Source organism: Eutrigla gurnardus (genome assembly GCF_963514095.1).
Source record: "Eutrigla gurnardus genome assembly, chromosome: 5".
In the NCBI taxonomy this organism is placed as follows: Eukaryota; Metazoa; Chordata; class Actinopteri; order Perciformes; family Triglidae; genus Eutrigla; species Eutrigla gurnardus.
Genome location: NC_139919.1, coordinates 26,710,810 through 26,724,609, shown reverse-complemented (window position 1 = coordinate 26,724,609; position 13,800 = coordinate 26,710,810). Strand labels below are relative to the sequence as shown.

General features: G+C 46.2%; 1 protein-coding gene across 2 annotated transcripts in view; it reads right to left on the bottom strand.

Moving 5' to 3' along the window:
* The window catches only part of ablim3 (actin binding LIM protein family, member 3), a 34,759-nt gene that overhangs the window by 5,542 nt on the left and 15,417 nt on the right, over window positions 1-13,800 (bottom strand). For both annotated transcript variants that reach the window (XM_084009168.1, XM_084009169.1), the window contains exons 3-14: window positions 12,877-13,060; window positions 9,972-10,087; window positions 8,384-8,510; window positions 8,192-8,285; window positions 5,644-5,731; window positions 5,458-5,516; window positions 5,169-5,240; window positions 3,258-3,419; window positions 2,317-2,346; window positions 2,070-2,196; window positions 1,099-1,194; window positions 816-866 (exon numbers count right to left, since the gene is read on the bottom strand). In XM_084009168.1, the coding sequence (XP_083865294.1) occupies window positions 816-866; window positions 1,099-1,194; window positions 2,070-2,196; window positions 2,317-2,346; window positions 3,258-3,419; window positions 5,169-5,240; window positions 5,458-5,516; window positions 5,644-5,731; window positions 8,192-8,285; window positions 8,384-8,510; window positions 9,972-10,087; window positions 12,877-13,060 (1,206 nt within the window). The remainder of the gene's footprint in view (window positions 1-815; window positions 867-1,098; window positions 1,195-2,069; window positions 2,197-2,316; window positions 2,347-3,257; window positions 3,420-5,168; window positions 5,241-5,457; window positions 5,517-5,643; window positions 5,732-8,191; window positions 8,286-8,383; window positions 8,511-9,971; window positions 10,088-12,876; window positions 13,061-13,800) is intronic.

The window sequence follows — 13,800 nt, the reverse complement described above, 5'->3', positions numbered from 1 at the left end:
GGACAACAACAGAGAGACTGTCCTCCATCAGCTCTCCAGTCTTGTGACTCTCAGCTGAAAAACATGTTTTTTCCAGCGTGATGATGACAGTTTAATGACTTGTAAAAAAACAAATTGTTGCTATGTTAACTTGACTGAACGACAACTTAAATCCACACAATTAAGAAATCACACTTCCCCCCTCTGATACACTCCCTCTGTTTTAGACACAACAGCTGTAACCGCTTTTTTAACCAATTACAATTAAATGTCTCCTTAAATCACACGCCGGCCACTGGTTAACTAGGCTGACAGCAAGACAGTAAATATAAACTCTGCTTTTAACACAGTTTTCCACTGTGCTTTGTGCCATTGTTCCGTTCTATTCCGGTGAATTGTGGGTCCTCAGAGTCCCATGTACTCAACGCTTGTCACGCCTGAGCAACCCTCGCTCGGTTCGGGGTCTATTCCAGACACGGTTTTGTTGCCGACGAGAAGCTGTCGACGAGCGTGTGCTTGAGGCATTCACACTAGAAACTCTTTGGCATCCCAGAGACTCGTGCACTAACTGATCGTCATCTTCAAAATTTAGATTTAACATTTGCACACATCGAACATCGATTTGCACGGGGGGGGGGGGGGGGGGGTCGTGGTTGTGTTATCGATGGCTTCAATGACAACCGGAGCGTCGATGCTAATGAATGCTTAATCACTAGGGGGCCGTTGGGAAACACATCAATAGGACGGGTAAAACATCTACATCGAGTGCTCAAAATGCGGCGGGGCTAAACTGACAGGAGGACAGGCAGGCTAAGGCGGGGCTAACTGCACTGTACCCGTTCTCGTATAGATGGGAGGCTTCCTGTAGATGTTGGGGTCCCCTGTGGCTGAGGAGAGAAAGAGGAGATGGAGAGGTGAAACATGGAGGGATATAAAGGGCGGAGAGGGATGTGATGTTTCTGCAGGGATGATCGGAAGGGATGGTTGTTAAAAAGGGTTAAAAATACACATTTACACACTCAAAGAAATGGAGGGGTTGCATCAGTGCATCATGGCTGTGGGGGGGGGGAAGACATCCTAAGGGATGAGTTAGTGCAGTGGTGAGATGGGGAGTCCTACCTGGTACATGAAAATGTTTAGGGGGCTGGTTTGTGGTGGGTGTGCTTGACCGCCCGTCTTGGTCGTAATAAGGTGAACTCCTGCCACTCTCAGAGCCTGCAGCCAGCCACAGCCAATCACAGCAAAGGAAACATGAGCGTGAAGGGAAGGCCTCAACAGGAAGTCTCATCCATGCAGATGAAATAACCAAACAGCTTAAGCATCCATTCCAACGTACAAAGTGACTAAACTATTCCACTTGTGTAGCGGCGAAGCGGATCGACTCGTCCTCCCCGTTGCAGTAATTACAGAGTCAACGCACATGTGTGAGAGTTAAAAATGAAATGACAGCCAAGGAGCAACCGCAGCATATGTGAGAGACTCAGACGACTATTTCTGGAGCGAAGGAGATTCTGCCCTAAGGCGAGGAATCTGCAGTAACTCCATGATGGCATATTTGTTAAGATGTAAGAGTGATGATGACATATGGATGGAGATGACAAGCATTTTGATCCCTCTTTAAGGATTATTTCACATTTTATTTTTGAGTTAGATGAGCTGAATATCATGCCTGTTAGCTTAGCTTAGCATAAAGACTGGAAACAGAGGGAAACAGCTAGCCTGACTCCTATCCTATCAGCACCTCTAAAGCTCAACAATTAATATGTTAAATCTTGTTTTTCAAAAATGATAAAGCTGAAGTGAAGAAGCAAAACCTAAATTTCGCCGTTTTACGAACTTACTGTGGATTTCATGACTTTTGGCAATGCTAAGCTAAGCTAACTGACTGTTGACTGGAGACATATGAGAGTGGTATCTATTCTTTCAAACAACGCTACCAGAATAATTCCTACAATTAAATACGTTAAATACTGTGTGACTGTATTTTCAATACAGTGATATAAGTAAAACAAATGGCATGCCTTTATTGTGAGTTTTGGCTGTGCAACCAGTTATGAGCAGACGACTAGGAGGGAATACCATCCACTCACCGGGGTACGCGTAGTGCTGCGGAGAGCGAGGCATGATGGGTGACATGCCTTGGCGGCTGTACGTCGGCGAGTCGATGTAACCCGGACTGGAGCACCGCCTCTGCCTCATATCCAGGCTGTCGTAGTCCTGAAAAGAGGAAAGAGGAAGGAGCCGAGGTAGAAGAGAGGGGCCCAACGAGGAGACGAATAGCTGAGTGACAGGTCGGAATAAGATGGGTTCACTTGTTTAAACTCGTCTGACGCTTACCTGAGAATAGGGAGAGAGTGTCCCGAGTGACTGGAGAATCAGTGGAGAGAGAGAAGAGTGAGTATTTACACTGTTACCATGGTGACACTAAAACAGCATGTCATATATCATGTATTAAAAGCGTCACTACGGGGAGGATCGGACAAAGCTATGTCATTTATTTTAACATCAAATATTTGGGCATTTTTTGGGAACTAAGCTGATTCGTGTTCTTGCCAAGAGTTAGATGAGAAGATGGCTCTCATGTCCGTCACAAACTCACTGATTAACTATTCATACTACGTTATGCTTTATTCATACACGAAACAAAAATGTAAGAATGTCAAGTCGTGGTGTGTTTGAACCTTCCTGGTTTGGCTTGGTTAGTGAGCTTGGGCGGAGCAGTCAGGCAGATATTTTAGTATGGTGCAAATGTAAGAAGACCAGAAACGGATATGAATTATCTGTATGTTCGTCAAAATCACATTTTGTCTTTCTGCATTTTAATTTTGCCTTTATTTTCTTTTTAATTCTTCTATTTTTTTCACTTTATTGAATGACATGATATGATGTGAATCACTTTGAGACTGCCTTGTCTATGAAATGTGCTATACAAATAAAGTTACCTTGCCTTGCCTATCAAACAAATCAAATATAAAATCAAGTATTTTTGGCTCGTCATTTTCAAAATCAAATTTTCAAGTTTGATGGAAACATATTTATTTTTCCTTCATCTCAAAAAGAAGTAAAGCGGGTATTTTTAAATCCAATTTCCCAATAATAAAAAAAAAAAATCACATTTTAGCCAATTAAAATAATCCATTCAATTATGTTCTGGGAAATAAAGATAAAAATAATGAGCCCCACACGACTTCTAAAAACTGAACAGAGTGTTTCCCCTGAAAGCAGACCAACGATGAGACCGGCGGTCAGGTTGGGCCTGGAGTGTGTAGCAGTAGTACCTCCCCATAGCAGTACGTTTCTAGCCTGTCATCAGAGGTGTATCTGTGGTACGGCTGGTATGAGGAGCATATGAGGTCTGGCTGTTGGACCTCGTATATGGCCTTGACCTTTGGCAGGGCAGCTAGGTCCTTATAATCTAGGAACTGATTCTCCACTCTGGCCTGGAGAGAGGACACACACACACACACACACACACAAACACACACACACACCAAAGACAACAGCAACAACACCCAACGTCAACCACATGGACAACGAAAGCACTGAAACAGAGTAGAATGGAAACTCCACTAGTCGATCATGCAGCGGTGAACACACACACACACACACACAAGCCTGCACATGCACATACGTGTGTTTTCCGCTCATGAAAAGCAAGTTGTTGACCTTCAGGAGCTCGGCTTGTGTGAGAAAGAGAGCAGAGGAAGCAAAGGCAGCTAGAGAGAGAGAGAGAGAGCGTGCTGACGCTGCACTTCTCCCTCATCCATCACCTTAAACAGAAAGGTCATTGATTATGAGACGAAGAGTTGAGCGGGGCAGGGCTGATCCGAGAGCAGCAGCAGCAGCAGCTCCTGCTTGCATGCAGACGACCCTCGACGTGCTGATGCTGCCAACATGCAGCAGCACTCAGCAGACGGCCGAGCGGCCACAGTCGGACACTGTTCCATATCTGGCTGGAGCCTTGTTCTGAAATGGAACCGGTCCAACTCTGGTCCAATGTGAGTGACAACCTTCACATGAACACATATACACTATATTGCCAAAAGTATTCGCTCACCTGCCTCGACTCGCACATGAACTCAAGTGACATCCCATTCTTAAAGCGATGGTTCGGGGTTAAATGCACCCTAGGGTCATTTCCACCATGATGTCCAGCCAAACACCCCTTCAGAAGCATTTTTAGCGATGGTCAAGATAGGGCTATCGGCTGAATGGCTTAGTACTAGCACGATGGTACATCTTGTATATCAGGTAAATTTCCCCACTAATAATGCATGGAATGTTACCAAACTTCTGCAGTCGTACACATAGGGTCCGTACTCACAAAACGAGGCATTTGAAAGTTTGTAAGTACACCAGGAGTTTATTTAAAAGAACACTTGCCTGATAGCTTCTATCCTCGGCTGCTAACGCTACCGCTGCGTAGACGCCACTTCCGTGTTTACCCAGCCGATGCCGTCACACGAGTTTCACACGAGAGTATGAAAAAGTTTGTATTATCAGGTCAACACTTGTCAACATACAAGCATTTATAAAAATGTGTTGACCTGTTGCAATGGTTACCATTGTCATGCTGCTGCTATCACAGTACAGGTGAGTGAATACTTTTGGCAATATAGTGTATATATTTATACAGTATATAGTCAACAGGGATTTGATGATTTACACATTATAACATGTTTAGGTTTCTAGTTTAAAACTGGGATCAATTTGGTTGAAATATAACAGCTCTTTTTAGATGTCTGATTAATTTTAAACCATTTTTCCTTTGAAATAGAATTTCGCTTTAACGTGCCCTGATTTTGAGGCATTTCCTTTCCTTTCTTGTGCTCAGTATTTAGCTTACGATCACATAAGGAATACCTTTGTAACCGACAGAGTCTACAGTCGATCTCTGCAGTCATTTGCTTTAGTTTTCATCCAATCCGTCCCAGTTTTAACCGACCACGATGCTTCATGATTTCCCTGTTGAACTCCCACCACATCACTGACAACAGATGTTGGGACACAGACAAGTGAACAGGCCGAGGGAGTGAGCAGCCTCTCAGGTTGGTGCTTAACCAGTGGGGTCTATGGGTGGTGCTCGTGTGTCCCGATGTAGAAATTGTGCTTTTAGGGTGTAAGCTCGGTGGCAGTGGCAGATAAAAGTAAAAGTGACCAAAAAAGCTGGAGAGTTACGGGCTACTCACACATATAACCCTACTGGGAGAGCCAATGGAGGAGCCCGGGGGCGAGATGGAGGCCTCTGACAGGCGTCTGTGCTGTGAGGTACAAAACAGGACATTAGCAGAAAATGACAGTTAATGGCGTCTTTTTATCACAGTAAGGAAAACAGCAATGAGTTGCTGATTCAATCATTTTTTAATTTAATATATTTTCTGTTGCTGAAAACATTCAAACAAATGTAAAATGAATTAAACCGTTAATAAAAATGTATTTTTCTTGTGGGTTGACATTTTCCTTGCAGCTCTAACTCACCCTGAGCCTCCTCTCTGCCCTCGCCGCCTGCTTGCATAACGGGTGCCACACCTCGCAACCTGACAAAGACGAGAAGAACATATTGGCGCTGCGGCGTTCCCACGTGCCGCCATGCATCCCCCTCCACTCGAATGCATGCGTGTGTGTGTGTGTGTGTGTGTGCAATGCGTTGGCATCGAGTTTCACCTGTCAGGTACATTTCCTCTCCCTCTTTGAACATCGTGTTGCAGCGGGAGCAGCGAGCGCATGTCGGATGGTAGTGTTTGCCTCCCGCCTGTGAAGAAGAAGAAGAAGAAGAAGAAGAAGAAGAAGTAGAAGAAGAAGAAGAGGTGAGTTTCACACAGCGGAGGGCTAATGCACAAATGAGCGGGTCATTATTGTCCACATGTTTTCTCCCCGTATATCACTTGGCCTCATCATCACGGCATAGCCTGTAGTTGTTCATCAGCAATCACATGAGAGCCACCGCCCATTATCCTCCAACGCCATAATTAGAACAAAGATCCCTGCAGGTCAGTGTGTGTGTGTGTGTGTGTGTGTGTGTGTGTGTGTGTGTGTGTGCGTGTGTGTGTGTGTGTGTGTGTGTGTGTGAGGAAGAGATGGAGGGAAGTAGGTGACCAAGTGAAGGACACGAGAGTGCGATACGTGTCCTTGGACGTCGGGATGGTCTCCGGGGAAGACATCCAGACGGGTGAAACGGACACATGAAATGATGCAGTGTGATGTCACGGCGCCGGCTGCCTCCATTAATCCCGTCCGGCTCCCGGTCCTGATGTTTGTCACACGTGGCCCGGCCCCCGTCACCTCCTGCCTTCCTGACACGCCATTAGAGAATATTCTATTTATAGCAGCACCGATGACACGTGGGCCGGTGTGTCGAGGAGACCTGAAGCGTTTCATCTGTGTGTGTGTGTGTGTGTGTGTGTGTGTGTGTGTGTGTGTGTGTGTGTGTGCGCCGGGGTATTATGTCATTTTCTGCTTCATTGACTCTCTCTTCTCCCCCCCGCTTCTCCCCTAAAACGGATGGTATCTGAGATGCGTTTTAACCGATCCCTGCTCTCCCCGTCTGTCTCAGGTTACTCTGAAAAGGAACGCCAGGAGAGGATGCAGCGTTTCCGTCTGCTGCTTCCACGACGGCGGAGCGTTTACCGTCTCCCGTCGTACGGTATCAGTTCGGCGACTGCTGTTTCGATTTCTAACGAGGCCCTCTCGGCGGTGGCATTAATAGGCTGCTATATTTATTTGAAAGCTAAGACACCGAGGAAGGAAGGAGCAGGGAAACCAAAGAAAGGAGGATTTATGCTCCTCTTTCTTCCTGCTTCCTGCCGTTATTTCTCCACTCCTCCGTCTATTATAAACTGCTCGTTAAACTAAATGGCTCTGGATAGTTGGACTGAAGAGGGACTCGGTGGAACAGACCTAATCACAAACACAGACAGATTAGTCTGGGTTTTCATTCCAATGAACTGTTGCTTTATTCTCAGATAAGGAGGCAATTTATTGCCGTCTGTGGAACGTTGTGTTTATGTCGAGAAAAACTATGATAAAGAATTGTTCCAGACCAAAAATAAATACAAAAATAATGATTGGAAACAATAACTGTGATGAGTGGAGAGTTAAGTGGACCCGAAAAGTCACAATGGCTGAGTCACAGGTTGAAATAAACTGTAAAACCATAAAAACAAAAAAAAATTAAAACTAACAGTTTTGTCAAAACCCTAAAAACTAAATTAAAAGTGCCAAAATGAACACATGCCCAGATGGAATACATCTGTTCCTCCTTTCCTAAATTAAAACTGCATGTTCGGGGAGTTAACGTTCCCGGAGTCAAAACGAGTTGCACTCCGCATCTTAAAGAATCAAATCATTATGATGTCACAATCTGACAGAGAGAGAGAGAGAGAGAGAGAGAGAGAGAGAGAGAGAGAGAGACTCACACAAAAAGGCTGACATGTCCCCGTGTCTATAAATAGCCCAGAGAGGCTGACAGTCAGGAACAAAACACTTTACACCAGCCATACTGACGAGCACAGAAGCACAGGGCCAGTGTGTGTGTGTGTGTGTGTGTGTGTGTGTGTGTGTGTGTGTGTGTGTGTGTGTGTGTCCGACAAAGTTTTTTTTTGGTTCCCTTTCCTCAGGTCCCGACAGACGAGAGACGCCCTCCAGAGACTCTTCCAAAACATTTAATTAGCATGCGTGCACTTTATCACTTTCATTATTTTCTAGCCGGCTCGGCTCATTATTTTCCCTTCACCTCCGTCTGCCTCAGCTCCTTCTCCTCCTCTGCTCTCTCTCTCTCTCTCTCCACTGTTGACTCTCTCTTCCATCTGTTTGCTTCGGCGTAACGGCACACAAAGCGCACATTTCTATTTCTCTTCCACTTTCACTTTTTACCCTCTGATCTTTTTATAACTCCCCTCCTCCTCTCAACTCTTTACACGTTCCGATTCTATCTCCCTTTTTTGTTTGCTTCCTGTTCGTCGAGGTGTAAAGCGACTGTGGAAAAAAAAAAAAGCAGATGTGCACCCGATTTTTGTCCAGCGCTGCAGCTGAATTTGTTATATCAGTTTAGTAAAGCGGCAAAGCATGTTTTTTTTTTTATCAACTGGCAATCTTAAGTCGCTCCCTAAAGCACGGCGGGGCTTAAACGGAGACAAAAAATGCAACTGCTTGATTGTGATAACGCCGATTACGCTGCAGTCCACTCCCAATTTTTATAAAATCTGGTTCTCACCTCCAGAACCCTTCCGCTGATGTATCTGCTGCAGGTCTCGCATTTCACCCCGTACTGGGCGTGGTAATCGGCCTCACAGTATGGCACTCCATCCCTGCAACGGAGAACGGAATATAAAAGGAAGGAAGTAGTGGATTTAACAGGAGGTGGAGAGAGAAAACAACCCTATTCTCCTCCTCTCAACACACTCACTTGCTGATGTACTCTCCGGTGAGGACCATGTTGCAGGTCCGACACCGGAAGCAGCTGACGTGCCACTGCTTCTCCAGCGCCAGCAGAGACTGACCCTGCTTGATCTCGGCTCTGCAGCCGGCACAGTCTGGAGATGAAGGATTAGGAAAGAGGGAAGGAAAGGCGAGAGATGGATAGGAGTGAGCCGAGGTGTAATTATACATCTTTAAAACCTCCTGTGCTCCTTTTAGTCCACCCTTCTTAATCAATAGGCGTTCTAATGCGGGATATCGCAGAGCTGCGAGGCTTGGGAGCGCTGTTAAACATGATTGAATGTAGGGAGGACGCAAGAATCACTGAAATAGCCTCGGGGCAAAACCTCCCCACCATCACATGAGACATGTATGAATCTGCCTCTGTTTTCTCTCACACAATAGCACACTGTATACAAGCAGACTGAACCATTCTAGTTCCCTCAGAGGGACGAGCCAGCGAGCGTTTACTGACCGCCACTAAAAGGGCAAAAAAAGAAGAAGCAGGACAGTAGAGAGGCTATGATCCATGGCCTCAGACTGAGCTGGAAAATGGTATCATTTGTTTCCATATGGAAGACGTTTGGCCTTGTTTAACCTTTCCTGACCTCCGAGAGAATCCGGGAGTCACCGGGGACCAATCTGCAGTTTTCTCTTTTACTGCAACGCACAGTTTGTCTTGGCTGACAGGGGAAGTGTATTGACTTGGCTTTCTGCAGTCCAAATAAATCTCCGCTGTCATTCGGCGGTGATCGTTGCCGAGTCTAAAAAGGGCCCAGGGTTTTTTCAGCCACACGCTGTGATTTTATTCTACTGAGTCACGATGCTGGCAAATAAAACCCGGAGTCCAGAACGTCTAGAAATGATGTCACAGAGGATGTTAAATGCGGTTACATAGAAAACTGCAAAAAAAAAGCCTTTTCTGTGATTTTCATCAGAAAAGCTACATTTCTGAGTGTTCAGTCACTGATGACATGTTATCTGATGCCTGTTCAGAGCCTTTTTTCCCCCTGAAATCCTCATTTTGTACCGGCTAAGTGGATTTCCGCTCCTCTTGCACACAGAGCACACATCCGCATTCTTCCATATGAAAATGAAGAGGCCGTAAAAAGCCGGCGCATTACATTTAAGAGCTTCCCGTCTCATAGACTGCCTCCTCATAAGACGGAGTGATGAACACGCACCTGGGGACTTCTTTGGGATTTCATTCTCCTGAATGGAGCGATCTGGAGAGGAGCGCTTATTCACCGCCTCTACCCCGCCATCTGTTATTTACCGGCGCAGCCAGCCTGCTGTCTGACGAATCATTCACTATCAATCAACTGCTGCTCTGTTGTGGGATCATAATTTGTCATTTCCCCCTCCCTGCGTTATTCTGGAAAAGGTTAAGGATGTGTGCACACATCTTGAACACTCAGCTCGGCGTGTGACGGATCGGCCGATGACGTGAGCTCCGCGGTGTTGGCGGTAATGAGTGAACTATCTGTGCTGTCATTCTCAGCTGGCGGATCAGACCTCCGGTTTTTTGACAAGACACTTGATTGGCTAAATGGGCTAAATGGGCCTGGTGGACTCACGGCTGGGCCCGTGGATCTTGATGGGTTCATTTGGCTTGACGAGCGTGCGGGAGCACTGCTGGCACACACAGTCCTTTCCGCTGAATGTCACTCTGTCTCCGATGGGGAAGGGTTTACTGTGGAGGAGCAGGGAGAGAGAGAGAGAGAATTAAAACCAGCACACGATACATCACATTTACACCCAAAGCGAACGCGACGACGTGATTGGGTGACAGACAGGCCGTAATCCTGCTGACATCCCGCGTGAAACCTGAGGATGCGGTTACAAAGAGTCGGGGCGACGGGTTAACAGGACGTTCATTGTTGCGTGAGCAACTGGCTGCTCTGTGATTAAAGAGGCAATAATGTGACGCCGCCGCGGGCTTCTAAATGGAAAACCGGTGAAAGTGAAAACTTATTAGGGAGGACTGTGCCGAGTGCATACTGATCTCAGCCCAGTAGAGTAAGCACCATTATGATGCAGCGGTTTTCTTCTCTTCTGTATACGATGTTTGGCGTGGAGACGGATTGATTTCTTTATGACTGTCGAGGATGTGAGAATGAATAGGGGAGCTAAAAGGCTTAGGGAAGGCTGTTTAAAAGACATAGACAGCAGTAATCCCTTTTTTTACTCCCCCGCCGAGGGCCCGGAGCCAGAGCCCGGACCCGGAGGGAGGCTGGAGCTTCCAGCTGGAGCTCGCAGTCAGCAACACGGGAGTGCTGTACGTCCGACGTAGGCACTGGGATGGACGGAGGCAATCGTCTGGAAAGGCTTGTGCAATGTATGCACGCGGCGAGCCCTAGAAAGTGTGTGTTCAGGGAGCTATTTTACAACTGTAACTGTATTCTCAGTTCGCTCCTTTGTGCTTTTATATTATTCAAAGAAAAGGCAACATCCATACATAAAACAGAGAGGACGGACAAGCAAGCAGAGACACACATCACACAAATTATTCAACAAAGGCCCCCGGTAAATACTTCATTAATGTAGGCTTGATTGTTTCGACAGTCGATCCCCAGGTTAACCACCTGTTTTTTTATTTTTTTTACGTCAAGGCCTGTTTCCTCGGTTTGTATTCGAGTCCACCTCCAAGACCGACGGGTTAAATGTTGCGTGTAGAAGCAGCCGACCGTGGATCTCCCGTCTATAGACGGACTCAAGCACAGGAAACGCTGCGTCGGTGCACAAGAGTCTGTATTTGACCTTGTCTTTACCTGCGTGTTGCTCGTCTCTCCCTCAAGACACTCTTGCCTTGTCAGCCTTTCTCAACGCTTTAAAAATTTACTCTGTTTACATATTTAATGCATACCCCCCCCCCCCCCCCCCCCCCCTTTTTTTTCCGAAAGTAAAGCTATTCCTGGCTTAACGATACGCCCTGTGGCTTTTGATCACCGCCACTTTTCAGAAAAAAACCATCAGCGCTGGTAAAACTTGCAATTTGCCTTCATTAGAGCTGAGGCCGCGCTGAAGATGATGATGGTGATGATGAAGGAAGACGATGGGATGCAGATGATGATCAAGCGCGGTAAGAAGATGATGGTGGCGAGGAGGAGGAGGAGGTTGGAGGAGGAGGAGGAGGAGGAGGAGGAGGAGGAGGAGATAAGGTACAAAATAGAATGGTGAGCAAGGGCAGACGGAGCAGGGAAGAAGAGATTCACCCTTCGGCTTCTCGCTGTCTCTTCCAGTTGATTCCACACACACACACACACACACACACACACACACACACACACACACACACACACACACACACTAGGACTGCTCCACTGACTGTCTACAGTCAGTTGGTGTCGGTTCAGATTTTCGGCCCCGGGGCTGCTGGGATATGACCGCATGTTTTTCAGCCAATGTCAAGCAGATACACAACAACTGACACACACACACACACACACACACACACACACACACACACACACACACACACACACGCGCTACTCTCCTGGAGGGAAGTAAGGGAAGATCGCTCTTATGTAAACTTCATATCAGAGCAAAATATAGCAAAACAAACTGCGAGAAGGGCTTTTTTTTTAAAGAATGAAAGAGAGAGAGAGGCAGAGTGAAATGGTGAAATTAAAAGAGGAGCGAGGCTGCTGACTCTCACTTACGTTCAAAAGGAGCTTATCAGAAACACCGATGGAGGTCAGAGGAGAGATGGCCTACTTTTAGGGAATCTAACAGCGTGAAACACCGGGTCAGCTCTCTTTTTTGAAATCGTGTCGATTAGGACGAAGCAAAAACGCCAGAGTGCTTTCTTTTGACATTCAGGAGACGAGATAAGACTAAATCAAGAGACGAACGGCATTATTAAAAACACCTATAAAGATAGGAGTCACCTGTGAATTTCTTCCTTTTTGAAAGATGCTACTTGTGCAGCTACAGACGAGATGCGTGGTCATGAGGCAATAAATCTGACGAAGCAATATCCTGCCGTGAGTAAGCAATATGGATGCATTCCATTCACACATAATGTAATATGAATGCATATTGTGATGTAATCACTTTTGGGCACAGAAAGAAAAACCAGCTGTCTTGTAATTGTAAATTGTTTTTTATAATCCTGCATTTTAAAGCTGTACTACTGAATATTTTCATATCAGTGATGGATGAATCTGCTGCGTATAATATAAAATGTGTCGCCTGTCGATAGCGACTCACAGAAATGATTGCTCAACGGCACTTCCCCTCCACACGGTGGAATATTGGTTTGGTTTTAAAGCAGAATACGGGCTGAGTCAGCAAAAAGCTGTTGAACACAGGGAAGCATTTAGCAGCTTAACAACCAGATATTTTTGCCAGGGGTTGGTGGAGCCCAAAACAAAAGTAGAGTGAATATTGGAAACGTGACTCCAAGCGACACAATGATATTGTAATAGTACTACCTTCTACCATGCAGCAGGAGATCGTGTGTCTGTGTGTGTAACGTACCTACAGACACTGCAAACAAAGCACTTGGGGTGGTACGTGCGTCCCAGAGCGGAGACCACCTCTCCCGTGATGAAGCTGTCGCAGCGGTCGCAGCGCGTCCCGTACAGACGCTGATAGTCCGTCGTGCAGATGTACTCGCCCTTCTTCTGGAAGAAGCCGGATCGTGCCAGATCACAGTTACACACTGTGGAGAGAAGAACGGGTGAGAGAGGGTTGAGGAAGGGCTTTTATTGTGAAAGGGAAGAACGAAAGAAGCGGGAAACGCTGCCGTTGTCGTGGAGGCAATTAGTGTATTTTCTCAAATGAATAAATTGATTCAAAGTACTGATATGATATGCACCCTCGTTCTACCTGCTTGTGTGTGTGTGTGTGTGTGTGTGTGTGTGTGTGTGTGTGTGTGTGTGTGTGTGTGTGTGTGTGTGTGTGTCTTCACACATGACTGCTTTGGGAAGTTACTCCGGTCCAGACAGTGGTGAGCCACTTTGCTCTGATGGGAATATAATGACATAATCAGTGGAAAAGTCATTTTGAGCGAAACGATGTGAAGACAAAAACAACAGGCCGCGAGTTCCTCCAACATAATCAGAACATCGACTCATTAAACGCCAACGGGGACGACCGGAATCATGTGCTGGGAATGTGTAAGGTGAGCACTCAGTTTGTGTGTTTTCTGTATTGTGGATCCTGAGCAGAACCATGTCAGCATCAGTGCTCTGCCTTTAAATTCCAGTGGGTGAAGCTGAATGACTAAGAGGTGTTTTCACGGATCAGTGGCCTGTGTGGTTGCTGGTCTCTGGTTTCTCCAAGTCCATGTGGTTTACCAACAGGAGCAGTTGACAGTTGTTTTAACCTCCGCCTGGGAAAAAAAATATGTATGACAGGACTTTACGCCGCACTGATGAAGGTTTACATGCCGTTTGAATT